Source organism: Trachinotus anak, unplaced genomic scaffold (genome assembly GCF_046630095.1).
Source record: "Trachinotus anak isolate AG129_WGS33_773 ecotype Australia unplaced genomic scaffold, CSIRO_AGI_Tana_v1 ptg000008l, whole genome shotgun sequence".
NCBI lineage: Eukaryota > Metazoa > Chordata > Actinopteri > Carangiformes > Carangidae > Trachinotus > Trachinotus anak.
This window is the reverse complement of record NW_027273859.1, coordinates 10712041-10738762: the sequence shown is the minus strand read 5'-3', so window position 1 is coordinate 10738762 and position 26722 is coordinate 10712041. Positions and strand designations below refer to the sequence as shown.

The window sequence follows — 26722 nt, the reverse complement described above, 5'->3', positions numbered from 1 at the left end:
GTGGGAAAAACACAGAACCACCAGTTCAAGATTAGTTTTCTTGACGTGGTTGGATGTTTGCTACAAAGTAACCTTCTATTTGTATTGAATTTTTTGAAACCTTTACTGGCACATGGTCGAACTGATGTTTGTAGGAGGAATGTCTTTCCACTCTGCAAGGAAACATTTTCAAATGCTCTGAGCAAATGATTGTTTGTCTGGAAACATCAATGAGTAATCCTCTCATCTATCATGCATGTCTGTGTAGCAGCAATATAAAAATGAGCATTATTTTCTTATTTTGACAAGGGAAAAAAAACATACAGCTTTTATCCAACTAACTTTATATCCTCGGGAGCCCTCCTTTCATTTGTGAGATAGGCCACTATTGTCCACTATTGTCACTGCATGATGTTTAGTTCTTGGAAGCAGGTTGCGACAACATATTTAATGGAGGCAGTGTGTTCACTCTTTTCATTTCAGTGACCTCAAGTGAACAAAGAGGATAATCAGCATCCACCATCATACAGGCTCAGAGCCATTAGACGCTGTCAGGAGTGCTTTGATTTGCATCTGACCGTGCTTACATGTACACAGTGTTGGCAGATACTTGGTCATATCACAGGTTTCAAGTTGGGGATAAGTTATATAAAATATTCCACATGCAGTTATCCCTGCATACATCAATAAGGAGGATAATCTAGATACATCGAGATTAACATGGAAACTGAATTTATACAGACTGTTAATAGGAGAAAGATGCGGCTTGTCTTTCAGCTATTATAAAAACATTTCCCAGAAATCTTTCAGTATTATTAAAAGCATTAATCCAGCCAGCAGTGTGACCTACTATCAATTTGGATCGGTTGTTAGACCAGTCTAAGGGATTTTATCAAAACCTACTACCAAGTTGTTCAAGTTCAGTATGTTCTGTCCACATCCCTTGAACATAAGTGTTAGGGAATAAATAATTTGGCAGTAGCTTTGATTCCTTTTGAACAAGATTGTACTGCTGCTCACAATCACATGCAAAGAACTATAAAATAGTTCATAAATATATACCATGATCAAATACTGTACGTGATGCTTGATCTGTAAATCCTACTTCAGTGAATGCATGAGGCAAAAACCTATGTTTTTTTTCCCCCCTGACAGAGAAATACAGAGAAATGAGGCCTATAATGTTAATTAGGACGACAGCAGCTGCACAGTATTGATGGTCATACATGTATGAACTGCAGAATCAAAGCCCTCCAATGCTCTAGAAATTGACAACACTTTACACGGCCACAATGATCTATTTGTGCACTGTGATGTTGTATGATGACTTTGGTCACAATTACATAAATGAATGAACAAAAACATGGTTGTTCATGTACTGTAAAATGACTTCAAAGTCATTGATTTCCTATGTCAAGAAAATTAATTTGGTCATTTTATTTTATACAGAACTTGACTGAGAGCTTGTTCAGTGTTGACTTGAATGAAAACAGTATTATTCCCTTCAGCAAATCCAGCTTTTGTCTGCTATTGACTTAAGAAAGGACAATTCTGCTGCACTGAAGATCACCTCAAGAATTCAAGGAGAGCTGAAATTGTCTTTTCAATAATAATAGAGCATGTCTCGCTGCAATTTTCCCCTGTAGCTGATGTGCTCTTTGGATTTCCCAATTACTTTTTTTGCTTTAGAAAAATAATATTTTTCTGCCACCAATAAGTTTCCATATGATGACCTGGATGGGAGATTCACTTTATAATGTCCTGTATTGGTTATTTCTCAGTTGAATTACATCCCAACGACTTTAGATTTGATTTGAAAGTCATTTGACACATTTTAGTCAGGACGTTGAGTGTGAACTGTAAACTTTCATTTAAGCACTTTGTTTTCCTTTGTATTTTCTGTTATGTGTTTTAACATCTTAACATCCCATAGTCTCATGGACAAGTTCTGTCTTACCTCTGCCTGCACAGATCCTCCTGACAGGGGACTGAGCTATGACTAGCTGCATGCTAGAAGAAGAGTGGGGAGAGTTAACCTATGTTGATTACACTTATAGCTTTAAATGAACGCGCTGAAGCCTCAGGCACACTAAATACAACTTCCACTGTGCACGTCACATCAGGATCTCCTTTACCAAGCGGGGTCATCTGGCTTCACACTAGGCTATTGATTCAGAATCAGTCCACTGATTCCAGCGTGTAGCAGTAATTGTTTGGTCTGTGCCAACTGGCTTGTTTAGGACAAACAGAGTCGGTTTCAGCTGAACATCTGAAACCCCACCTACAGAGCTCCATCTCCTCACAAAGGCCACTCAACATTCAGACATCACGTCACGTCATCTCCTTATCAGTCTGCCCCTTAGCCCCTTTTACAAATATTCAGTGAAGGGTGACAGTTCAAACATAAGAGCCACTGTGGCCATGACCTCTGCTGCATTAATCCAGACAGGAGTCAGCATGCATAAAAAATGCCTGTCACCATAGACCATCACTCGTCCCTGATGCTGTAATTATAACACATAATGGAAATTTCTTGGTTGCTCTGTATTTCTCAATGTGACAAACTAACCTTTATCAGTGAGAAATATATTAGTGAGCCCACATGGAGGATACAAATGCAGAAAGGCGAAGGTAGAGTAAACTGTACCTTCCCTCTGTCCGATGGCAATAGCTTCTGTAGGTGTAACTGTGCTTCAGAGTGGGCTATTGTATATGCATTTTCGGTGAGGCTATGCGGGCTGAACAATCTTCCGCACAGACACACGCAATCAGAAGCAGCTTCAGTCATCTGAGCTGTCAGTCAAGTTCAGAGGCAGATATAAGAGCCAGCCGTTCTCGTCTGCACCTGTTGCTCTTAAAGACGACTGCCCATCACCGATCGCGTCGCAGCATCGTGCATCATACTGGTACATGAAACATGTGCAAAATGTTCACAGCGCGGACGCCTGGCTTCAGAGCTGCTCACCGTCCGCTGGTGTGAGGGGCGCACGGAGTCTCTGCGCCGGATCTCTGCCGCGGGCATCATCCGTGGCTGAACACTGAGAATCAACTTACGGTAGGTGTGTTGTCTTCCCTTCAGTTCCAGGTGCGAGTTTGGCAGTTTGGCGTCAGTGCAGCAACAATTTGAGTTGAAAACACAAAGATGGAAACGATCATCAATTCTGTACCATTGCAAACTGTTTCACATCAAATCTTTAAAGTTACTTGTTCGTAGCATTTTGATTTGTCCTTGGTGTGTTCGATAGGGACTTTTGTATGTCAGCACAGTTTCCTCCTACTTGCATCGCAGTATTTCAAGGTTGTGTCTTCTCGTGAGAAAGACACAGCTAATATTTCTGATGCCTTACACATTCCTTGACCTTAATGTCCCTGATACTGTTTCAGTATGTCTTTATTCTCCTCGGAAGAGGGGATGCAGCTGTGTTAAAAACAAATCATTATAAAAACATCTGATCTACTTGTTATAGTGGAGCAGATCATCCTGTACAGACTTGGTTACGTCTGAGAGTGATTTTTTTTAATATATTTTAATAATAACAATAATAAACTTTATTTATAGGGCACTTGTCACACAAAAGATGCAGTTCAAAGTGCTTTACAATAAGAAATGGAATAGCACAATAAAATAAGGGTGAATAGAACAACAATCAAATTAGACAGTACAAACTTTTTTTTTATGTGGTTTTGATTAAACATATGGTAAAATCATAAGGAGCATATATACCTATGCATGATGTGTCCTTTAAATTCCCTCAGTTGGGGCTTAATATATTTGAAATGAATTGATGTGATTTGGAAGCAACCCCTGCCGTGCTGCACATGCACGTTGTATAGATAGTCCAGAGCAGATCTGAGTCATGCACTTAGCATTTGCTTCACTATTCAGTGTTTGTGCCTAAATAACTGAAAGGCACGAGTTTCACAATTCTGCCTACTTCACGGCAGAATTGCACTGCAGCAATAAACCTCACTCATTTAAGACTTCAAACATAAAGACAGAAACATATTTCTGCAGCAGACTTTATTCTACTGAAAGGAAACTACTGTCAGTACAATGATCTTTCTCTTTGGAGCTACGCAGGACTGGAAAATGTGTTAACACAAAGGATTATAAAGAATCATAAAGGAAGAATTATAATTGGATAGATAAACCGACTCATTAAAATGCACAGTTCATATGCAGTTACAGAGGATTGTAATAGTAATGATAGTAATAATGTCCATTGAACGTAACAGTAGAAGGAAATCTATGTCTTTCAGCACATCCTGGCTTGGCAGTGCTTCATAGTTCACTGTGCATGCTGTTGAATACTTCAGTGTAATTTATTAGATTCATGATGTCACCCCTCCAGATTCACACCACCCTTCTGGGATGGAGGGCACAGGCAGTGGCTGGGCAGTTGAGCTCACCCCCCCATGTACGATGCATGATGTGAATGGAAATGACACCGGTCAGGTCTTCGAGGTGGTGCTGCAGAACAGTTCCTCCAAGCGCAGCCCTCAGTTTGTGGGCGTGGAGCTGCTGCAGTCCTTCAAGCTGCTCATCATTCCCTGCTACACTCTGGTGGCTCTAGTGGGCGTGTTTGGCAACTACCTGCTCCTCTATGTCATTTGCCGCACCCGCAAGATGCACAACGTCACCAACTTTTTCATCGGAAACCTGGCCTTCTCTGACATGCTGATGTGTGCTACATGTGTCCCCTTCACTTTGGCCTACGCCTTCAACCCACACGGCTGGGTCTTTGGGCGTTTCATGTGCTACCTGGTGTACCTCATCCAGCCTGTGACGGTGTACGTGTCAGTCTTCACTCTCACTGCCATCGGTGTGGACAGGTAAGTCAGAGGGTGTCACCGGATGAGCAAAAAGCAACAGTATGAGGTTTTCAGCCTGATGCACTCGCTGAGATCTACTTAGTCACCCTGTAATAAAATCCACTTGAATGTATCAATAATTTGCTGCACAATGCCTCACAATGAATGTCACCATGTCTTTAGGAAAATTGCACCAAATTGCAGAGGTTGACACAAATGTAAGCACCAGGAAGTGGTGGGTTTTTATGCCAGCTCTGAAAATAACTTACATGCTGAGTTGTGAGTGTAGTAAAAATATACAAGCATGTATACAAGCACATGTTTCCTTCCTTTCACTGTATTGTGGGGTATCTCTTTGAGAAGGGAGACTTGAGCTCTTTCAGGGATAAGATCTTGAGGTGTTTTTCTCTTTGTACTGCAAAACTTAATGAAGGTTCATTGATGTGTAGATGTGGGGATCTGAGAGGCCATGGAAATTCATTATTTACCATTTACCTATTTAAAAAGGATATAGGGTTTCTTTCATGGCAGCTCACACTAACCAACAGATTCCCTACGGCTGCAAACAGATATTATGCACTAATCCCATCCTTTGGGTTTCTTCAAATGAAAATCTGTCTGTATGAAGGACAAAAAGGATTTATCAGACTATAATTACTACATTTTCCCCAGGTCCCCAAGGTTTTGTGTTCCTTTCACCGAGCTGTGTGCAGGCTTTGTTTGGATGCAGTGGCAGATCTGAATTGGATCATTTTTTTAATATGGCATTGACTGAGTTCTGTACTTCATGACTACTTCCTGTGTTATGTGCGGTGCTTAACAGCTGTACTGTCATTTGGGTGTTGCCGTTTGACTTGAACTCGTTTGGCATGTTTTCCTCCACAGTTTAGATAGATAAATCTAATCCAACTCCCTTCTGTCATCTTTCCCTCTTTACAGATACTATGCCACTGTGCACCCTCTGAAAAAGCGCATCTCAGTCTTGGCATGCACCTACCTTCTGTCTGGGATCTGGCTGCTGTCCTGCGGTCTGGTGGCTCCAGCTGTGGCTCACACCTACCATGTGGAGTTCAAGAATGAGGGCTTCACCATCTGTGAGGAGTTCTGGATGGGCCAGGAGAGGGAGAGGCTGGCTTATGCGTACAGCACTCTCTTTATCACCTACGTCCTGCCTCTGTCGGCACTCTGCATCTCCTACCTGTGCATCTCTGTGAAACTGCGGAACTGTGTCGTGCCTGGCCACCACACCCAGAGCCAGGCAGAGGCTCAGCGCGTGCGCAAACGCAAGACCTTCCGCCTCGTGAGCCTGGTGGTGGCAGCATTTGGCATCTGCTGGATGCCCATCAGTGTCTTCAACGTTCTGCGTGATATTGACATTGACCTGATTGATAAGCGGTATTTTCTGCTCATTCAGTTGCTCTGTCACCTGTGTGCAATGAGCTCGTCCTGCTGTAACCCCTTCCTCTACGCCTGGCTGCATGACCGCTTCCGTGCTGAGCTCCGCAAAATGTTCACATGCCGCCGTCGCATTGGCATCTCGGCTAATAACTGCGCCACAGCCAGTGTGGTTTTGTGAAGTTCCTGTGCTTTAGGCTACTGTTGTTTGGTTTTTGCTTCTTTGGACAGTAGTGTCTCGTCCTGGCAACATACTGTGGAATTAGATAGGTGCAGATAGGTGGGATTCTGGAATCTGTATGGTGATCTAGCTTTGAATTAAGGTAGGCACATTCAATTTTGCTCTGTTGTTTACCAAAATTACCCAAAAATTTACCAAAAAAAAAAAAAATCAGCACTCCACTGATTGAGCTTTATCTGCCTCAATAGACATTCAAAAAAAGGGGGATCAAACTTGATACAGCAAAATCAAAGATATCATCTTTTTTTCTTCCATATATTCGCCTTCTTTGTAAAAACCTGGCGCCTACATTACCCACAGTGCAGCTTGGCTGCCAACAGTGCAGTTGCTGATTAGGGTTTATTAGTAATAACGGCTAATGTAGCCTCAAGCTGTTAGCCTATAGCACAGATGGGGAGCAAGCTACAAAGGTCTGATAAGCTCACTGCTTTCAAACTCTTCACACCCAGAACATAACACATGACAGGCCATGAAATGGTAGACTCTTCTTGTCTACCCCTGACAACAATACAACACTAGATACAGTTTGAATGGTGGAGAAACCGACATGACATGGTTACAGGAAACAACGTTCTCAACGGTCTCTGCTTGTAGTCTTCAGATGCAACCAATGCTGATTCAAGTGACATCACTAGAGGCAGATCTTTGAGCTCCCTCTGGAGACACTAAAGGCTTTATGCGACTCTTTTCACATGTGCAGTTGTACTCCTTAAGACCTATAAGCAGACCTTGATGTGTAAAATTGATGGAGTAAGCTCAAACATAGTAGACTGACTGTCTACTGCCGTGTGTTTATATTACCGTTTGCAAATTAAGATTGAACTTCTTTATTTTTGAAATGTCTTTCTCTCTCTCTTTTTGTCTTTCTCATGAGGGTAGTTTATTGAAACTATTTGGTGGATCATGAAAAACAATCTGCTTCTGGCCAGATTAAAATACTGAATTACTTGAGTTTAATGAAATTCTGTGTTTTTATAACAGTCAACATAAGATGTAAACCATCATTGCAGTAATCTATCTGTCAATACTCTCTCACTTCCCTGGCCTGTGGGTCTCATCACTGAGCTCATTCTAATTAAGGCAGAAGACTTCAAACGGATCATAAATATATACTTTCATTTAAAAAAGACATCACACAAGCAGGACTGAATTGTTTGTTGGGGACTATTTTCAGCTGCAGCTCTGGTAGCAGCAGGATCTTGTATGTGGGAATGATTGGGAACAAACTACGGTGCCCATGTTTATCATTATGAACCACCACGTCACTCTCACTGATGTTTTTAATAGATTTTGCACAAGGCTGGAGGTCTATGACACTGGGTAGTGAACTATATCAGGCTTTAGATACACTGTACTTGCTAGTAGGATGAATTCACTGTTGGTGTTTTGTCTGATTTATGGGATTTGTTGACAATAATAAAAATATAAATCACCAAATTTATCCTAGCCACAAATATACAGTCCTACCAAATTTTTAAATTTTTTGAACTGTAACTTTTTTGTGTATTTGTATATTTCTTGATTAATATTATTATCTACAAAATGATTAATAAACATAACACAAACTTGCTGGAAATGGGAAAAACACAATGAAAAGAGTGTAAGGCAACAACTGAAGTTACGGATGTATTACGTAGCTTTTTTGAAGCTTATATAATGATAAGAGTGACAGTTTAATATTTCACTTAAACATGTAGGTTTTATTTCTTTCAAAATGTACATCAAATTATTGTAATTAATCACAGATACAAACAATCTGGTGAAATAATTAGTGTCTTTATTTCAAATAAAACCATATTTTGCTCAGCATTGCTCCTTTCAGCAGTTTTACATTGGCTGTAGTATTATTTCCATTTCAGACAAACACTTCATACATCAGGCTGAACATTCTGCACATTCTCTGAGCTCTCACTCCAGAAAAAGAAGAGAGGTAGCTGACAGCTCTCCATCCAGCAAACACAGAAGTCATGAAAAAGGTTTTGAAGGCACAGGGCTGTACATTCTCAAGATTAATATTGCTATGATTTCTGCCAAGACATCAAACAGTATTATGTAAAGGCATAGATGCAGGTTTCATTCATTAGTGTAGTTTAAATACAAAGACAAGGCTGTTTTTACTTATACTGAGTCTATTACTGTTCCTCTGATGATTTGTTTTTGATCATCTCTTGGTTTTCATTTTATAAATACAACACAAACATCACAGTGATCAAAATAAAATTAAATTATTACTAGAGTAGTTTGATTCTATCTGTTCGATTGCTTGCATAATATTTTATTTTCATCCATGTGCACAGGCTACATCACAAGCACATAAAGGGAAAAAACAATGCTGTAGCTGCTGTGCAATTCAAAATAATGTACAGTACATAGTAGCTGCTTACTATTATTAATTGCTGGTTTCCTAAATAACACCTCTTTGAAGCAAAAGTAGGCACAATATCTTTTTAAGGACTGGACGACCAGCTGACATTCAACTGTGGTGAGTAAAATAGGTGAGGAATGGTGTCAACTGTCTGGTTAAAAAAATACATGCTTCTCAAAAGGATCGACATAAAAAAAAAATAAGACCTCAGTGGTGGAAGGAAAAGTCAATGTGCACTTGTTATATAAACCATATTAATGTTGACTTAGCTACTGCAAGTTAATTGAACAATTTACAGCAAATATACTGTATTTTAAAGAGAGAACTATTACATTCTTACCTCATTGAGATGGTGCATGGATTTAGAATAATATAATATAAGGTTATTTATGTGGACATGCATCACACAGTAGTAAGTTACACAAAGCCCAGTGTAAAGAGTAAAAAAAGGCCAGAAAACAGTTTAAGAAAACTATACTTTTCTAAGCATTAATTGTATATTAAATAAAGTTTAACACAAGTGTCATCAAGTGTGGTATATAAATCAAGATGCTGAATATATTTTCATGTAACAAGTTTTTTTTAAAGCAAATTCCAGTACCTTAGTGTCAAAACAAATACATTAAATTTGCTTATATAAAGATTTTGTCTTGCTTGTGAATAAGTCATCACCGAGTATTATTAGTTCAGAGGCAATTTTCCAGCATTCTCAAACAAATTTGGCTCTGAAACTAAAAAAGTGCATATGCTCTAAAACCTTCATTGAGATTGCGTCTCTCAGTACACAGTGACAACAGTACAAACACAAGAATCAAAACTGGGTCCTTAAGTGTGACTCTCTCCTCCCAGCAGCCATGACCTTACACTGGCTTGCCAGTGTCAATGGCTTGCAGGATACTGGGTTTCTCCTCTATGACACGGACCACCAGGTTGTCGATGTACTCTTCGAGCTCAAGGATCTTGGCGTCTTTCCTGGACAGGTCTGTCTGCTGCTTCACCACCAGTGTGATCAACTCCTCCTGGGTCAGCTGAGTGTACGGTCCACTTTCTCCTGAGTCTGCCAACTGAGGGGCATGACAAAGGTCAATATAGTACATGGCCTCTGAACCTATTGCTTAATTTAATTAAGTACATTGAACTGTTAAGAGCTCTTTGGTTTATCCCTAGAGAGTATACACTCCACATACACAGAATGCTTTTTCAGATGCAAAAAAAGAAAAAAAAAAAATCATATCTCTAGGTCTGAGTTACTTTTTTCTTTCTTACTTTTTTCTACAGCTTTAAGCCAAATCTTGTTCTGAGCAGATGGAGTTTTTCTCGGTTATTGACAAGTGAGAAAAACTCCATCTGCTGAGTTGAAAAACATAGCAAGTCGGCTTTTTGTCAAGAACTGTTTTTAATCTAGTCGCTATTTCTAAGGTCGAACATGAAACTCAATATTGAACAGTATTTTCAGAGTTGACTGCCACAGGTTTTCAAACATGAAACAATGCAGTTGTTGCAACTGATATGTTTTTCATTCAGGTTGAGGTTTAAATTCCATGAACATGTCCAAGGATTAACACTTCTTGCAAATACATATAATGTAGATTATGTTACGAAAAGAGATTTTATGTAATGCATCCCAGAGTTCCTACTGCAGGAAAATGTAACCAACTTCCTGAAGGGGGACATGTCAAATCTGTCTGTGTTTTGGATCCAGTGTGTCATGTCATGACAGTACCTTAATCTTCCCTGGTGTGTTGTCCCAGCCCTTAATCTCTTTCACTGTTTGGGTGCTGTTGGGATGCTGGCTCTCAACTGAAGTCAGAGGCTTCACAGGATGAGGCCTGTAAAGAAAGTACATGCATTATTATAAAGCCCCCAAAAGATCACTGCAGATAACAACAATATGTATAGAAACTTCACAGAAAATAATTAAAAAACATATTTTAAGAAGGAGTTCGATTAAAGATCTAAGGTTGAAACATTGAATTTAGTGTTTTGCAATTATTGCAAGTCATTCCACTATGATTGAGGTGCAATTAAACTCAGAAAGAGGAAAGTGAGCCAAGAAATCACAACCTGATAGTCACACCCAAGGTAAATCCCAACACCTTATTCTCCTCCCAGTACAACAACAGAAACCTTATGCAAATCTAGATAAACAATCTTTGTAAGTAGCCTCTTCAATCTCACCTGCGTGGAGTTAAGGCTAGACCACCTCCATTGCTATTCTGAGCACTGACAGGCTGAACCTCAGACGGTGAGACCCATGCTAGTGACTTTCCCCCAGACAGACCTCCTGCTGACTCCTCTACAACTACCTGCATGGGCTCTGACGAAGTCAAAGCAGAGGGCACAGGAGAGGGTTCAGCTCTGAATGGATCCTCTCCTCCATAAAAATTGCTTTGTGTTTTCATGTCAGCTTGAGGCTGAAGTGTGACAGACTCATTCATGACATCTCTTGTGGGGAAGCCTTGGTTAGGTGCGGTTGTGGTTGTTCCTTCTTTATATGTTGGTTCTTGTCGAGACTTTAAACCTTTATCCGAGTTAGTTTTTGACTGTAGAATTTGTTTTTGTCTCTGTGAATTCTTCCTTTGGAAAACATGAAAATTGGCTTCCTTTGAATCATCACCTTTTTTCCTGTATTCAGTGTGTTTGTTTGAATCACTGCCATTGAAACTAGCAAAGGGATCTGTTCGCTTCTCTTGACTAAAGATTTTATCAAGATCATCTGCTGTCATTCCCTGATCTTCAGGTTTCTGCTCTTTCTGTATGTTGCCAGTAAAAGGGTTGTTGACGTCTTGGTTCTGCTTCAGATGTGCTCCCTGGTCTTTGGAAAGACGCTCAGTAGTGGGGAATGGGTCAAACTCTGCAAAGTTCTCCCTCTGCCGGCCCTTTTTGTCCATGCTGCTCACACTTTGACCAAATAATGTTTGGGTTTTACTGTTCATATATTTGTCTGGTGTTACAGCAAAATCCTCCTGTTGTGTCGGCTCTTTGCCACTAACCCTCTGTCTAGGTTTGGCTGTGGGTGCCTCTTTGTTCATGGGGACCTGCACTTTCCTTTGATCTTGTGGTAGAGTTGTGTCCATTTGGCTAGTTGGTCTGAGTACATGTGTTGCTGCAGGTGATGGGTGCAACAGCTTCTTTGCTTCATCCCTGGACATCCCTGAGAGACTTTCTCTGCTTGAGATGTCAGTGTTTACAGGTCCTGGGCCTGCAAACGGATTAGGTCTCATGACAGATTGGTGAGCCATGTTCTGGCTAGGACTAGAATCTGCTACTGATTGAGTATGTGGAGACATGACTGGTTTTGGTGGAGCTGGGGCAGCTACTTTTTTCAATGATATAGGTTTGGTCTCGTGAGGTGGTGTTTGATAATGCCTCATTGCGGGACTGTCTCGTTCATACTCAACTGGGCCATCCACACTCATCTCTGGTCCCAGAAGTTCAGGTGGAGAATCCCTGTGTCTCTGATTGACCTCAGCGATTATATGATCCCATCGAGTTTGCCCCTGCACTCCGTGCCTTTTCTGTGGAAAGAGGGTTTCATAATCGGGAAGTGGTACAGATATTTTTTTGCCTTGTTGCGATCCATCTGCTTCTTCGTATGCAGGGTTCTTGATCTCTCTGACAGGAACGTGATTTCCTCCAGTTTCGGTCCCCGCTACGGGATAGGTGGGTGGCAGGGGGGCTCTTCTCTTCTTGTCTGTCATTGTGGGTGAAGATCCCACAGATTCCTCGGATGACAAATTCTCTGTGTTGCCACGGGAGGAGCCAGACAGGTTCTGACTTATATTTAGCGGAGCCAAGGATGAGTGGAGGTTGGAGAAATTATCAGGGGACTCAGATGGGACACTACTGAGGGTGGACTCTGGGGTGGCTGGAGAAGGACACAGCTGACTTGGTGTTTGGCAGTCAGCGGGTTCAGACTCCAGAGACTGAGCCAATCTGCCAAGGAGTGAAAACAAAGGCCTACAGGTCAGTGTGACCATCACATTACCTGAAGTCACTTCCACCAATGTACAACCCATCACCAATTTAACTAGCATCTCACATGTCAACAAGTCAGTAGAAAAAAAATGTTCCATCCACATTTACAACCTCAAATAATATGGCCCTTAGACAATTCAGTATTTACTTCACCCTGAATATCCATCCTAAATTTTATAAAACTGAGAACAAATCTGTGGTGTGTGACAACAAACTTCAAAGGTTGACATTACATATGAAAAATTCAGTTATTGATAAAATGGTCCATTGTTCAATGTCAGACAGAAACACTGATATTCACATGTCTTGCAGTTAGTGTTTCTACTTTCAGCCATGACTTGCTCACATTGAGAAATTCCAATATGTAAAGATGACAATGTTACATTTCTGCTTTAAGATTTTTCACTTAGATCATATTAGGTAGTACACATGGCATCAAAATATATACATCACAACTAAACTCTTCAAATGCTTTGGCTACTATCTGCCATAAAGGAACTTCCTTAAAAAACAAGGACCACTGTAACATCAGCGACAATAGCAAGCACAAGCCTCTTACCATTATGATTCAAAAATAAAAAATCCAGTCCAATCCAGAGCATGAGCCACTTTTAAAAAAAGAAACAAAGTCCAATCACCAAAGACTTCCACAAACTCACACTGAGGCTCACTGACTCCTTACGAACTAAAGTCTACAACCCGCTCCACAACATCTTCAACAACTCAAGCCACACCCAGATTCTCATCTGTTCAGAGACCAAACTGGACAAACAGGTCCGTCAACCACTCGATGGAAGTCAAAGTTTTGGTAATTCAAGACAGTCACAAGGTTCTCAAGGATTAACATGAAAAGACACAGGATGACAAGTTGAGGAATTCCCAAGTTTCAGTGTTGGCCGACATGGTGTATGATGAAACTTAATAATCAGAAATAAGTGTTTAGGTTTTCTTAAATAATTTCTAACTGGTATGTTCCTCTTACTTTTGCCTGGACAAGACAAAAGTACAGGATCTGTTGCTGTTGTGCAGGATCAACACAGTTTTTTGTTAAATATAATGCACACAATCCAAAAAAGGTGAAAGTGTGTGTGGGCACTCTTGCAAGCCTATTGATCAAATTCCATTCAGTCAGGTCTAAAAATAGTTTAACTACATGCAACCAACAACATCCCCAGCGTCACAGCAGTGATATAACAATAGCATTATTACATAACAGTAACGTTTATGTATGTTACTACATAACAGTGGCATGTAATGCAACAAGATGAGAGGGCGGCCTACCTGGGTTTGACTGCAGACACTTTAGCAGTGCGGTTGAGGAAGACCATGGCAGAGGGGGTTTGTGGGTTGTTGCTTGATTTCTGATGATCAGCGGGGCTTTCATTACTGCTAACTGTAGGATCTGAGCTGAGAGGAATGTCCTGAAACGGGTTGGTGGGGCGGTGGGATATCGGTTGATCAAGATTTCTTGAGTCACTGTGAGGGGCTGGAGTAGGTAGCTCCTCTTTAGGATTTTGCTGTGCCTCCTCTTTTTTCTCCTCCTTCTTTCTGATCATTCCAAACAGGGATGACAGCCTGTCGCTCATGGAGGCCTCTTCCTGTCGTTTCTGCTCCTCTACTTTGCGACGCTCCTCCTCAAGCCTCTCATTCTCTATCCTGCGCTCTTCCTCTTGCATTCGTCTTTCTTCCTCCTCCTCTTTCTGTTTCTTCCTCCTTGCTTCATCCTCGAGGAAGCGTCTCTTCCTCTCCTGTTCCTCTTGGCATCTGCGCTCCTCTTCTTCCTGCAGTCTCTTGACCTCTGCCCTGTATTTCTCCTCTTCCTCCAGCCTCTTTGCTTCTGCTATGCGTCTTTCTTCTGCCTGCCTTCTCTCCTCCCCCTCTTGATGGTGCTGTTGCTCCAGTATTGCTCTGTCTGTTGACTCACGCGTGTAGACGGCATCAGAGGTCTGTTTGCGGACATCCTCCACAGACCCTTGACCTGAGCTGTTTAGACTGAGTGTAGATCCACTCTTGGGCTCTGCCTCCTCTGTGTACACGTGGCTGCCGTTGATGCACAGGTTGTTCAGGTCACTGTTGCTCTGCTTGGAGCGACCCAGCAGGGAGAAAGGACCCAGAGACACCTTGCTGTCAGAGCTGCCTGTTCTCTTGTGTCCCAGAAATTTGAATTTCTTCTTGCCTGTGGGAGGAGAGAGAGTGAAGCATGATGTCATTGTTGACATGCAAAACCCATTTATTTAACATACGCTGTGCAGCAGAGGAAAGACAGACCTGTCCACATACAGCAAACACAGAGCACAGAAAGGTTAAGTTACCTTCAGGAGAGTCTACATTGAGTCCAGATGAGCGGCTGCCACTGAGAGATGAGTTCTTTTCAGGAAGAGTTCCCAGTGTAGACATGGATTGCGAGATGTTACGCTGCAAGTTGGACTTGGGGGCGAAGAGGGTTTTGAGCTTTGATTTCTTTTTCACTCCTGGAGACTGATTGAGTGACTGTGCATCAGCCTCTCCCTCACTGTCAGTGAGGACCTGGCTGACAGAGGGAACAATAGCTGAGGCAGAGTCAGAGAAGCCATCCTTTTTCTTCCCACGGACTTTGTCCTTCAGCTTGGAGATGCGGGAGCGCGGCTTGTCTTGCATAGAAAGGTCAAACATGCTAGCTGACATGTTGTTTCTCATAAATTGTATATCCAGCAGCACCTCCCCTCGCACCTTGTCCTCTTTTCCGGTCTTGTCCACCAGCTTGTACCAACTGCAAATGACAGAAAAAAATGAATTTGATATTTAAAAAGCAATTTTTGCAAGATCATAGAAATTGTCTTCAGAATACATGATAGGCTTTTTACAGTTTACAACAGTGCAACAAATCTCCCTCCTATCAGGTCAACTGGTCTCAAAGTCACACTTCAAGACCTATTAGACCAAAAAAAACTGCAGTGAGATGGGAATGAGATTTCCAGTTCTCCCTTTCTTTCAGGCGCTGAACTGGCATCAAGATCTGTAAAGTCTTACATGACTCCAAAGCTCATTCGTGCAGGAAACAGGTGAAATAATTTCATTCCAGTTAAAACTGAAACAGTGGTAAATGACTGTTTCTGATACAGCTTTTTGTTATGTAAAATAAAAACATTTACTGAAGTGATTATTCTTCTTCTGACTTGACATGCTCTGACATTATGTCTATCAACAGGTTAATTAGGTGTTTAACTGAATAAATAATGAACTGATTTATTGAAAACAATCTTTAGTTGCAGACTTAAATTCTGCACTAGAGCTGAAATAATTAATGGATTAATTTTGATACTTGCTTTTATCAGGTCATTTACTGAGGAAACTTGCCAAACTTTCTTTAGTTTCAGCTTCTCAATATGATGATTTTGTTTGTGTTTGATTGATCTATATCATTGTAAATTAAATATCTCTGAGTTTTGCACTGTTGGTCAGACAAGATAAGCAATCCAAAGATGGCACTGTAAGCTTTTGCAACTTGATTTTTCATTATTTTCTGTTATTTTACAAATAAAACAATTTATCACTTGATCAAAAAGATCATCTGCAGATTCATCTGTATTGAAAGGAATAATTTGTTGCAGTCCCACACTGCAAATGAATCTTGTGCTTAACTGCTGTGTATTGTTAGTGTTATTGCAAACCAAGACAGCTATGCCACCAAACTATTATTTAGTTGTGGGCTTACTCTTGGCCCTACACAACTGTAAACAAACCAACATATAGGTTCATCCAAGCTGATGTTAAGTGAGTTTGAATGCAGGTTGAATATAATAAACAACATACTGCAAATAAATCCCCAACATAAATCAAGTTCCTAATGGCTCTGACTTCAAACCCTTCAAATCTGTCGGCATCATTCTGCTGTGTCTCATTAGACCTGAGACTGATAGGTGTCATTAACCCATGTACAGCTTGTTCCAGTTCCTGTTGGGAGTACCATGCCAACCACAGATAAAGCCTGACAATTACAGCTTTGTTCAGACACCCCCCCACCCCCACCTCCAGCTAAATGTCCCCTCTGTTGTACAGGATCAGCACTTATTGTCTGCAAGGGAAAGGTAGGAGTGTTCTGGAGAGCCCTGTCTAAAACCCTGCCAAAACAAGCTATTAGTGCAATTACATACCAATGTTTTCTGCTTGTATAATTAAAGCCTTGCTATTATTAGATGTACTAATGCTGTAGCAGAAGTGCCCATTATAGTGAGCCTTTCCCTTTTTGAACTCTTTTGTTCCACAGCAGAGCCCTCCGACTGTTTCACTTAAACCAAAGGTCACTGTGTGAATTCCTCTTTCATCGTTTTGCAGAATAATACTGTGTGTGGATCCTAATAAGGTTCAATCTAACTTTGTAAGAGATAAACTGGGGTATAGTAAAGATATCATTCACTTAATTTAAATACAAAACAAGGTGTGAAATTAACACAGCAGTTATCTGCAGTTCATATGAAGTTCACTGCTGCAGAATTCATTATCGTGTCATGTAGCAGCGTCAAGGCAGGCTGGGGGTAACAGTCAGGAAACATGCATGGGAGTGAACCAACATTTTTCAAACACTTTCAAATGTGCAGGGAGGTGCTGTACAGTATGTGAAGTAATGAAAGTTACACTACAAACACACTCTCCCACCCTAAATCGAGCACGCCAAGTCAAACAATCGCTACACACAACAAAGATTACACTTGTCTTGAGCCAATCAAAAACAGTCAGTTGTTCTTGTCTCGTCTACGTCAACTGCAGAAAAGTATGCAGTGCTGCTGAGTATTAAAATACAATGCAATGTTACGGTTATTAACAGGGTGACAAGGTGTGCACATTCTGTCCTGTTTGCATAGAAATACAGAGCCGTGCCCCTGATGCACGCTCTAACCAGTCCTGCTGGACAGGTTCCCTCTGTTAACTGTCAAGGGCACTTCTCTAATGTGTAATGATTAACAAGAGACTGTGTTTATCCTGGTGTGGGCGCCAGAATGGACACAGCCAAAAATAAAATAACAAGGTGTAAATAGAGTAAAATATTCAAAGGTTCCTACAAAATATGTTAATATCCAATTTAAAAAAATGTTCTTAAAGAAACATTGATATTTAGGTTGAATTCACTGAAGGTGACTCTCATGCTGGGTGAATATAAACCGTATGTCAGGAAGGGAGATATTTTTATCTCTGCTCTTTGTTTACAAAATAAATACTGTGGCTCATGTGTCTGAACAAATGAAGTACTGGCTCTGACCCAACTGGAAGTGGTCCAGTATCATTCCTCCAAAAAATATAGCTCTAAAACAATTAGCTGACTGACAGAAAATTTACTTTTAATTATTCTGATGATGGATTAATGGTTTCAGTAATTTTTCAAGCAACATTCAATGTTCACACTTCATTGTGTGAATTTTCTGCTTTTCTTTGCCTTTTGTGCCAGAAAACTTTCTTTGGGAATAGGACAATAGGATGGACAAAACAAGTAATCTGAAGGAGACAGTTTAGGATTCAAGAAATTGTGACTGTGAAAATTTGCAATTTTCACGATTTTCTAACTTTCTATAGACCAAACAATTAATCTATTGATCAATAAAATTGTTGGCAGCTTATTCAATAATAAAAAAGAATCATTACTTGTATAGCTAACCATATCAATTTATAATAGACTCTATAAAATAAAAAAATCTGGTTGATTAAGACAATGAATAATTTCTTCATGTAAAAAAATGCATTAATATGGGAATGCTGGATGGATAAAACAAACCATGTGAGGACATCACTTTGAACTCTGGAAAAATGTGATGGCCATGGCAATTTTCTGACATTCTATAGACAAAATGATTAATCAATTAATTGAAGAAATAATAGGCAGATTATTTGCTAATAAAAAAAATTTCATTAGTTGCAGTAAATCACAACCTTAAATCACTCCATACCAAATAACTCCCTAAATGTAATATAAATTTAATAATAATAAATAATAAATTTTTCCTAAATATTTATCTTATCCGTCTGATCATTGCGATCGTTCATGACTCCCACTCTTTGACAAACCCAAATACTTGGCATTATAACCCCATTTCATTTCCAATACACTCCTTGTATTAGAGGCAACAGTAGAGTTCCCGTCCAACAACAAAGTCCTCGGTGTCACACCCTGTATCAGCAAGACAGGGAAGCAGGATAGAAATTTAACACCACGCTTCCAGGCAACAACATGCAACATCCAATACCCTGCCTGCATATTGGATATTAACAAAGACAGAAGAAGCAACTCAGGTGTGTGTTCAGGCTTTGAAGAAAAGCTCAGGGGATGAACTTTACCCATTAAAGTGTAAAAACTTACTGAGCAAACACAAGATAACCTTTTTAGATATGACGGTACAACAGCCAAGTGAATGAGGTCATTCCAGCGTTATATCAAGGCTGCCCTTGCTTGAGTGATTACTGAGAACCAACAACCATCAACTCACTCAGACTCTACCAAAGGTCATCTCAGAAATAAAGACCACATTGGGAGGGGTTTGCCAGTGTGGAATAAAGTTGACGTAGTCTATACTAAGCCGTTATTGTATTTAAAAATCCATGGGAGGGTGTGTGTATCCCAATTCAACACTAATGCAATGTTTTATTTTGAGTCCTGCTACTCCCACGTTACACCCATGACACGTCAAACCACAGATGTCATCCTGACTCATTTAACCCGTCTGGGTGTGAGCCGACGTATTATAAAGTAGAAAATAACTCAGAGGAAGGTGCAGGATTAACAGCAGCAGTGTGAGAAAATGGATTCCAAATAGGCGTCCATCACAAGGCTGCCAGTGACAGAGTTGACTTCACACCAGTTCATGAAGTACAATTCTCAACCAAACATTTAGGAGTGGCCAAACGGAAAGAGGGAAGAGGGAGATTAGAATAATCTTGGCCTTTTTTCCCACCAACTCCATGGTTTCTGTTTTTCCTCCCAGGCACTGATAAGAGGAGGGAGGGGAGAAAGACTCTATCACCACTAACATGTTTTAATTTTGTTTTATTCATTTTGTGACCTATTTAAAGTGCAGGCAATTTGATGTGTAACAAAAGTGCCATGACAAGACTGAATTATTCATTTGTGTATTCATTTACAGCCACAAAAGTTTCGGTAACGCTTTCTTGGAAAAGGTTAAATTGAGCCCAAGGCTGCAATAAAAGCAAAACTTACCACTTTAAACACAAAACACAAAACGGTAGACAAACCAATCACAAAATTAAAAGTCAGTCATCAGTGGTAAATAGTAAAATTGGAGCCAGTTTAACATTGTTGTTTTGAGGGACACTACTTTAAAGTCTGTTTAGATTCAAACACTTGGAAGAATATGGAAACAACTTTTACAGAAAAGCCAGTTTTGTCTGTCTTGGCTCGTAATGATTAGGGGAACTAAATCTAAATGAATACCAACAATAGCCAGACATGTAGTGGGGGATACAGCAACATAATATTTATTTGCCTATCTATTTATTGAAAGATTACAGTTTACTCAAACTGTTAAGTTTTATGATGTGATCCACATTACACTAAGCTTTTGAACTAATACTGAAGTTATGTGGCTGGATTACAGTCTCATTGTGCAGATGTGCTGAGACTTTCTGGGGTGATGCTGCACTGTAATTTAGCTGGAATAAATGTTTAAGATAAAAATAAAGGCAAAAACCACTCAACTAGTGGATACCTTTCTAACTCTTAGCTACAACAAATAACCCCACACCAAAGTGACCCAGTGTAACAAGCAGGCTACATATGAGTGAGTGATGAATACATTAGGCCCACTTAACAGTTGTCACTTACTCTGTCTTTTTGCGAGACTTGTTGTCATGAAGATCCAGTAAGTTTACCACAGCTTGACCCAGAAACTTGTCGAGCCCCACTTGGGCACGGTGCATCACTATGACATACAGTGTGCAGCGCTCAGCGTTTCCCGGGTGGAAGAGCGGCAGGTCAAACGCAGCCTCTTCTTTCCACACTGGGGCGACACATTTCTCAGCCACAGAGGTAGAAAACTTATCCTTGGCCACCTGGATGATGGCGTAGGCATCGTTGGTGCCATTCTTGCCCTTCACACGCAGGTTCCGAGCCTGATGCACCGTTACCTGTACACTCGTAGGGAACCACTGCTGGCTCTGGTCGGCCAGAGACATGGCGGAACTCCGTAAAGATTTACCAAAACCTAATGCGGTCAGTCCTGTATGAATATCTTACAACGTCGCTACTGGTTAACCTTTTCCTGAGCTGTGTTTTTCCACCTTCGGCGTCCTCCGTGGCTGTAGGTTTATGTTACCTAGCTTGACTTCAGTTCAGGAAGCTCAGGTTGATGTCGTAACGCTCCTCCCTCCTCTTATCTAAACCTCTAAAAACAGCCGGGTTGAGTTAACACCAACTTAAACGCTAGCGCTAGCCTGTGTAACCGAACCAGTACGTCGCTGCGGTGCGACTAACTCCTATAAGAGGCTTTCATAAAAACAGATCTCTTGCTTCGCCTCCGCTAAGTTAAACAGTTCACTTCCCTGATGTTACGTGTTCCCACCCATACTCTACAGAGCGCTACCTGATTGGCTAATATTTCTGTCAGTTTTTGAGGTGCGTCAGTGATTGGACAGTGGGGGCGGAGGGCGTTGAGACATCGCGGACCGTTAACAAGCAATACTGGCCACTGATCAGGAATCAATACCCTCGCGAAAGGCATAGAAGACTTGAATAAAACAACAACTATTAGCCTAACAGTGAATTTAGTCCAGTGATGCTAATTTAGCACTAAAAGGAGACAGAATGTCAAGACCAATTATTTTTCTCACTTTATTTCTGGTTTGAGACTGCAAGGCATAGTCTGAGGTTTCTTAAAAAAATATTACTGATAATAATAATAATAATAATAATAATAATAATATCCTAAAGACTGTCACTGCAGGAAATTTTTACTATAATTAGCAAATGAGGTAGCCTATAGTTATGTAAATCTAAAAATTTAGGGCCCACAGGTTTAGAGCAATTGATAAGAGGAATGTTTTGACACACCAGAACTAATTATAGTGCTGTTTGTTCGGGTACGCTCAAGGAACAGTATGTTCACATTATGACTGATGAAATGGTGTTGGCTTTAACCCATGAATTCACTAAGACATCCGACACAAAACAGGGTGAAATCACATTATCTTTTTTCTCTCACTTACATCTTAGCATGTTGTGCTTGAGCTTTCCTTCAGACCTTCATCAAGATATTTAAAAGCAAACTGATTTCAGGCAATGTCCCTTTAATGGTTGATCTTTACTGGAATGTAAAATGGAGAACAAAATGTTTCCTATCACTACATTTTCATGGGTTGTTGTAGGCTTGTTTAAATGCAAAATAGAGTGCACGCCGCAGAGTGAATGTTTCAGTAAGTGATAAGGCTGCAACATTTAGCAGAAATTAACATTTAGTTATCAATAATTAGAAATGCATATGACTGAAAGAGCGACTGGCAGGTGTTCCATTCTTCAGCAACACAGGCATTTCGTGACACAAAAAACAACAAAAAATGAATTATGATTTTTCAAAAAGTGTCTTGTTAAGTTTAAATAAAAATGCGTTTTTTCTTGCATACAACACACAACTTGGACATTATGATACAGTTACAAAGTCAAGATCAGACCTATGGATAACAGCCATGAAAGGCAGTGTGCACAGATGATAGTACACCAGATGCATGACGTACTTGAACAAAATGACATTACTGAATCACGAGATTCAAGACAACACTATCTTAATGTTTTACATGAGAGGTTCAGTAGACCTATAAGTCACGGTCATATGGAATAGATGATAACTTTCATGTTTTACATCCTAAATGCATCGTGCTTGGGGCTGATGATGGGTTGGCGTTCATACCGCATACACCATGTGAAACACACTCAACATATTAAAACACCAATCTGTAACAACATACAGACTGTGTCTCTGAATCTCATGAAGACTTCCCCTCAAAAAACAGTAACAATGAGTTGCATAGAAGAATGACTATTTCCTGCTAATGCAATTTCCTGAATTGCAAGTTTATCAAACCGACTTAAAAAAATCTCCTCAAATGGGAAGGTGATATTCTGATTGAATTTTTTTCAGTGCAGCTGTAATGTTTTTTGGTTAGGCCCCACATATGTGACAAGTATTTTGTGGATACTCCTTTGAGAAATTTTTTATACCAGCATCTGTGAATTTAGTAAAAATGTTTTCTGTAAAGTCAGCATGGGGTGGATAAGTCCAGCATTGCAAAACCTGTGAGATTTAACTGACTCACAAGTCTAATACATTTTCAAATCCAATGTCTGAGAAGTTTCATTGCCATCCAGGAGGGGGCAGTCATTCATACATTAGAGCAGCAAAAGTCTGGTTAGAAGTGGAAATTCAATCAAGTGACTGGGTATGAGAAACACAATTATTTTTTTCCCCTGATTTTTATTCTTTCTGGATTTATTTAGAGGGAGATCTGTCAGTGCTGATGGGAATACAGAGAAATAAAAAAAGAAACATTTTCATCATATATTCAAAAGTCTCGCATAGCTTTTTTAATTCACTCAGAGATTCTGTACAGCCACACTCATACTATTATTCTCCTACTGTATCTGCACACACACACACACGCAAGCAAGCACGCACACACACACACACACACACACACACACACACACACACACACAAACAGAACATATGAGTGCATACATGAGCACACGCAAACAATTACTTGAAGCAAACATAAGGGTGAAAGGTTGTCCACAGATTAAATGCATATAGCTGTACTTTGGAAATGGATCATCTTGCATTCCATTTCATGCTATAGTTGATATGCATAGAAAAATCACAACTAAAACGATAAAGCTTTCATTAGACATCCAAAATCAACATCATATGCCAATTTCAGAGATATCTTGTACATTTTTTGTGAAATGCATGAAATAAATGAGTATCTTATGTTTGAAAATGACGAAAGAAAACCCAGCCTTATTATTTTTTCACCATTTCACAGCAATTTCTTACAATGCTACAGAGACAAGAGTACCAGTTTAGGGTCCTGGATGCCTCATGATTTTTTTATTTTAAATTATATAATTATTATAATCAAAAGACCATTAAAACATAACCCAATCATTTTAGAGTCCATTAAGGTCATGCATAGAAGTTCACATATAAGTATGGGTTACACTGTGGTTTCACTTTTCCACAAACCACTCTTCATTCCAACAGAGCTCTGGGATTGGTCTGTGCTGCTCATATCTTGCTCCAGCTCTAGCACTGAGTTTTTCAAGGTGCCGTTTGGGGCAGCAGCCCCTGGCACAGTGGTAGTGACACTGTTCAAAGGGTAGGAGCAACGCTTCGTCTCTCGCTCCGCAGCAGCAGCCAGTTTCAAATTGTCTCTGCTGGCAGATCGTCTCTGAGCACCGTGCATGGCAGCTCTGCTGGCCATAGAAGGCAGCAGGGGGAAGGGTTTGCGGCTCCCGCTGCTGCCTCCATCACTTCCTTCTGAGGGGCTGGTGGCCACGGACTCTCCCACCCGCTTCCCATTTGTCAGCGGGCTGGCCTGATTCTCTGAGAGGCTGTGGTGGATGCTGCCATTCTCACTCGTGGCCTGTTTGTAAACCCCATGTGAAGAACTGAGGTGCTCTAAACCTGTGGGCCCTAATGCTCCAAGGCTGCCCCCACCTCCAGCAGTCCTTAAAGCTTTGAGACGATAGTGACCTCTGCCCTCACCCCGATGGTGATACTGGCTGCTCCCTTGTTTAGTTCTGCTACTCACTTTCCTTCTCTGGGGATGCACTGGGGCTGCAGAGTTAATGGTGGGCAGAATATTGTTTGTAGGCTTGGTGATGTTGTCAGTGCTTGTGCTGGTGTTGTTGCCTGCAGGGGCACGTGAAGCATTGTTTGGATTGTCTTGTGCCACCTGCAACAGGTTGGTGAGCTTGCAGGGCCCGGGGCCCACGCTGCTGATTCCACTTGGTGTGGATGATGACCTAGCTGATGAGGAGTTATGAGAGTCACCAGGTGGATGGCAGTTGATGAAAAGTTGGGATCCCTGCTCAGAGGTCTGCACTCCACTCCCAGTAGTGCAGGTGTGTGTGTAAGTAGACATGGGATGGGAACGGCGGTAGCCTGGGCAACATGCCAGCCATGAGGCCTGCACATCCAGACGTCTGAAGCAGTGGTGCACCACCAGAAACACCCCCAAAACTGTGGCAGCCATCCCATAGAGACAACTGAACAACAAGCTGGTGTGCCCTGTCAGCCACATTGCCATAGCTCCACAACACCACAGAACCACAAACAGGAAGTGGGTGGCCACCAGCACTAAGTACTGTGTCTTCAGCGAGTACTGATCCTCTGGAGTCACAACAGGGTTTATAGGCCCCACCGCTGAGTCTGTGGAGAGCAGGCTGGTGCTTCCTGCCAGTGCAGGCTGGCTCTCAGTCACGGGAGAGGACAGGGTGGTTCCTGTGCATTCTTTGGCCACACGGTGCCTCAGGCGAAACACAGTGCACAGGAAATAGATCCAGGTCACCAACACAGCTAGGCCAGCAGGGACAAAGAAAGACCCTAGACTGGGGCGCCACACCAGCCAGCAGCTGCAAGGAGGCACAAAAGATGTCAGGAGGGTCAGTGCAATACAAGGACATCTCTGTGTATTAAACATGTCACACAGAATTATTCACTTCAGAACCAAACAAAACAACACAAAGTCAAGGGATACATGGTTCAATGATAAAGAGAGAAGTACTTACTAAGGACTGTTGTCTCCGTAGTTGTTGACATTGACAGCTGCAGTGATCCCACAAATGATAAGAGGGACTCCACCAGCTATCAAATAGAACCTTGAATAATAGGGAAAAACATATCAGACACAAGTTCACAGCTGCAGTTCTAGAAATAAAGAGCAGTTCTTGTTTGTGCCACAGGATGCTGTTTGACCTTTGGCTGCTATAATGTTTTTAAAGTGTGAATGTCAGTGTCATTTTCCTTTTTGTGTTTTCATGTCTCTCTGTCTATAATCTGAACAGAGCTGTGTGATCCTTCACTCTCTTAGAGGGCAGGGTGTCACAAAGGTCAGCACAGGCTGTGATTTATTTCACCCTGCTCCCATGTGGCTGAGTGGGCAACAAAGGGGTGGCTGGAGGGGCAGTGAGGTCAGGGGCACAGTGTATGATCGCAGCCTGAGGATCACAGGGGCAGGGGGGAGGAATAAAAGAGAAAGACAGTGAAAAGATCCTGAATTACCCTGCTCAGATTTATGGTGACCCCCCCCTCTACTTCTGTTGGTATGTTGATTTCATACATTCCTCCCCTCCCCTGTGTTCATCCAGACTTATGCCTTTTCTGTGCCTTACAGCAACACTCTCTTATGTCATTCCAAGGTTTCCTTTAAAACAGAGGGACTTTGGTTGTTGGGCACAATGACCACCTTTGATGCTGCACAGTTTGGGTGGCCATGCACAAGAACTCCCGCGTCAGTCTGAAGCATAAACCCTGCTGACAGCAAACAAGAATCTCATCGCACAGAAAGTGTGTGAAGGTGAGTTGTGGCTCGCTCCCTGACCTGAGCATAGGTCGCTGAGTGGGTGGAGCAGGAGGCTCTCCCTCCAGCTGCCGTGGCAATCTCCACACAGCCTCTTTGTAGATGACCCTGGCGCTGACTCCGATCCACAGCAGGGTCGACAGCGACGAGTAGTGCAGGGCAATGCCCACCTGTCACATATTGCAGTCTGATCAGACACCAAGCTTACATACCACTAATCAAAATGAGGAGTCTATGTGTAAATTCAGGACTTACTGCTTGACAAACAACTGGGTAGCTGGTCAAGCTTATGCCTCCTGCGTAGATGGCTGTTGTCATGGCGATGTGGAAGCAGGTATTCAGTAATGTGTGCCAGCTTTTTCTTGATATGTGAATAGAACTGTAGGGACACAGAGTAA

At 41.3% G+C, this 26722-nt stretch overlaps 3 protein-coding genes across 5 annotated transcripts in view; 1 reads left to right on the top strand and 2 right to left on the bottom strand.

The window, feature by feature from the left end:
• Positions 1–11: 11 nt before the first annotated feature.
• Positions 12–8118, top strand: prlhr2a (prolactin releasing hormone receptor 2a). Of its 2 annotated transcripts, none has more exons than XM_071482531.1 (3): positions 12–3034; positions 4332–4812; positions 5731–8118. In XM_071482531.1, exons 2-3 carry the CDS (start codon positions 4352–4354, stop codon positions 6365–6367), a joined length of 1098 nt encoding a protein of 365 aa, XP_071338632.1. In that variant the 5' UTR covers positions 12–3034; positions 4332–4351; the 3' UTR covers positions 6368–8118. The 2 variants fall into 2 exon arrangements, with proteins under 2 accessions (XP_071338632.1, XP_071338633.1); XM_071482532.1 differs by having other exon boundaries at positions 12–3038.
• Positions 8119–8184: 66 nt separating this feature from the next.
• On the bottom strand, positions 8185–21304 carry rab11fip1a (RAB11 family interacting protein 1 (class I) a). Of its 2 annotated transcripts, XM_071482525.1 has the most exons (6): positions 20578–21304; positions 15083–15519; positions 14052–14946; positions 10971–12728; positions 10516–10621; positions 8185–9856 (listed from the first exon to the last, which is right to left on the bottom strand). In XM_071482525.1, the coding sequence occupies exons 1-6, from the start codon at positions 20925–20927 to the stop codon at positions 9653–9655; spliced, it is 3750 nt and encodes a 1249-aa protein (XP_071338626.1). In that variant the 5' UTR covers positions 20928–21304; the 3' UTR covers positions 8185–9652. The 2 variants fall into 2 exon arrangements, with proteins under 2 accessions (XP_071338626.1, XP_071338627.1); XM_071482526.1 differs by lacking the exon at positions 10971–12728 and having other exon boundaries at positions 20578–21301.
• A 1962-nt stretch (positions 21305–23266) lies between these two features.
• The window catches only part of adgra2 (adhesion G protein-coupled receptor A2), a 38000-nt gene continuing 34544 nt past the window's right edge, over positions 23267–26722 (bottom strand). Inside the window, exons 16-19 of the mRNA XM_071482524.1 lie at positions 26580–26703; positions 26346–26494; positions 25534–25623; positions 23267–25377 (exon numbers count right to left, since the gene is read on the bottom strand). Coding sequence (XP_071338625.1) covers positions 23958–25377; positions 25534–25623; positions 26346–26494; positions 26580–26703 — 1783 coding nt within the window. The 3' untranslated portion in view covers positions 23267–23957. The remainder of the gene's footprint in view (positions 25378–25533; positions 25624–26345; positions 26495–26579; positions 26704–26722) is intronic.

What these genes read in the sequence shown, in the direction of transcription:
- prlhr2a (XM_071482531.1), top strand. Translation starts at nt 4,352, where the DNA reads ATGGAGGGCACAGGCAGTGGCTGGGCAGTTGAGCTCACCCCCCCATGT. An exon ending in ACTGCCATCGGTGTGGACAG is followed by an intron (nt 4,813 to 5,730) that starts GTAAGTCAGAGG and finishes CCCTCTTTACAG; the next exon opens with ATACTATGCCACTGTGCACC.
- rab11fip1a (XM_071482525.1), bottom strand. Translation starts at nt 20,927, where the DNA reads ATGTCTCTGGCCGACCAGAGCCAGCAGTGGTTCCCTACGAGTGTACAG. An exon ending in CAATGTAGACTCTCCTGAAG is followed by an intron (nt 14,947 to 15,082) that starts GTAACTTAACCT and finishes CTCCTCCCACAG; the next exon opens with GCAAGAAGAAATTCAAATTT. An exon ending in CTAGCCTTAACTCCACGCAG is followed by an intron (nt 10,622 to 10,970) that starts GTGAGATTGAAG and finishes CTTTCTTTACAG; the next exon opens with GCCTCATCCTGTGAAGCCTC.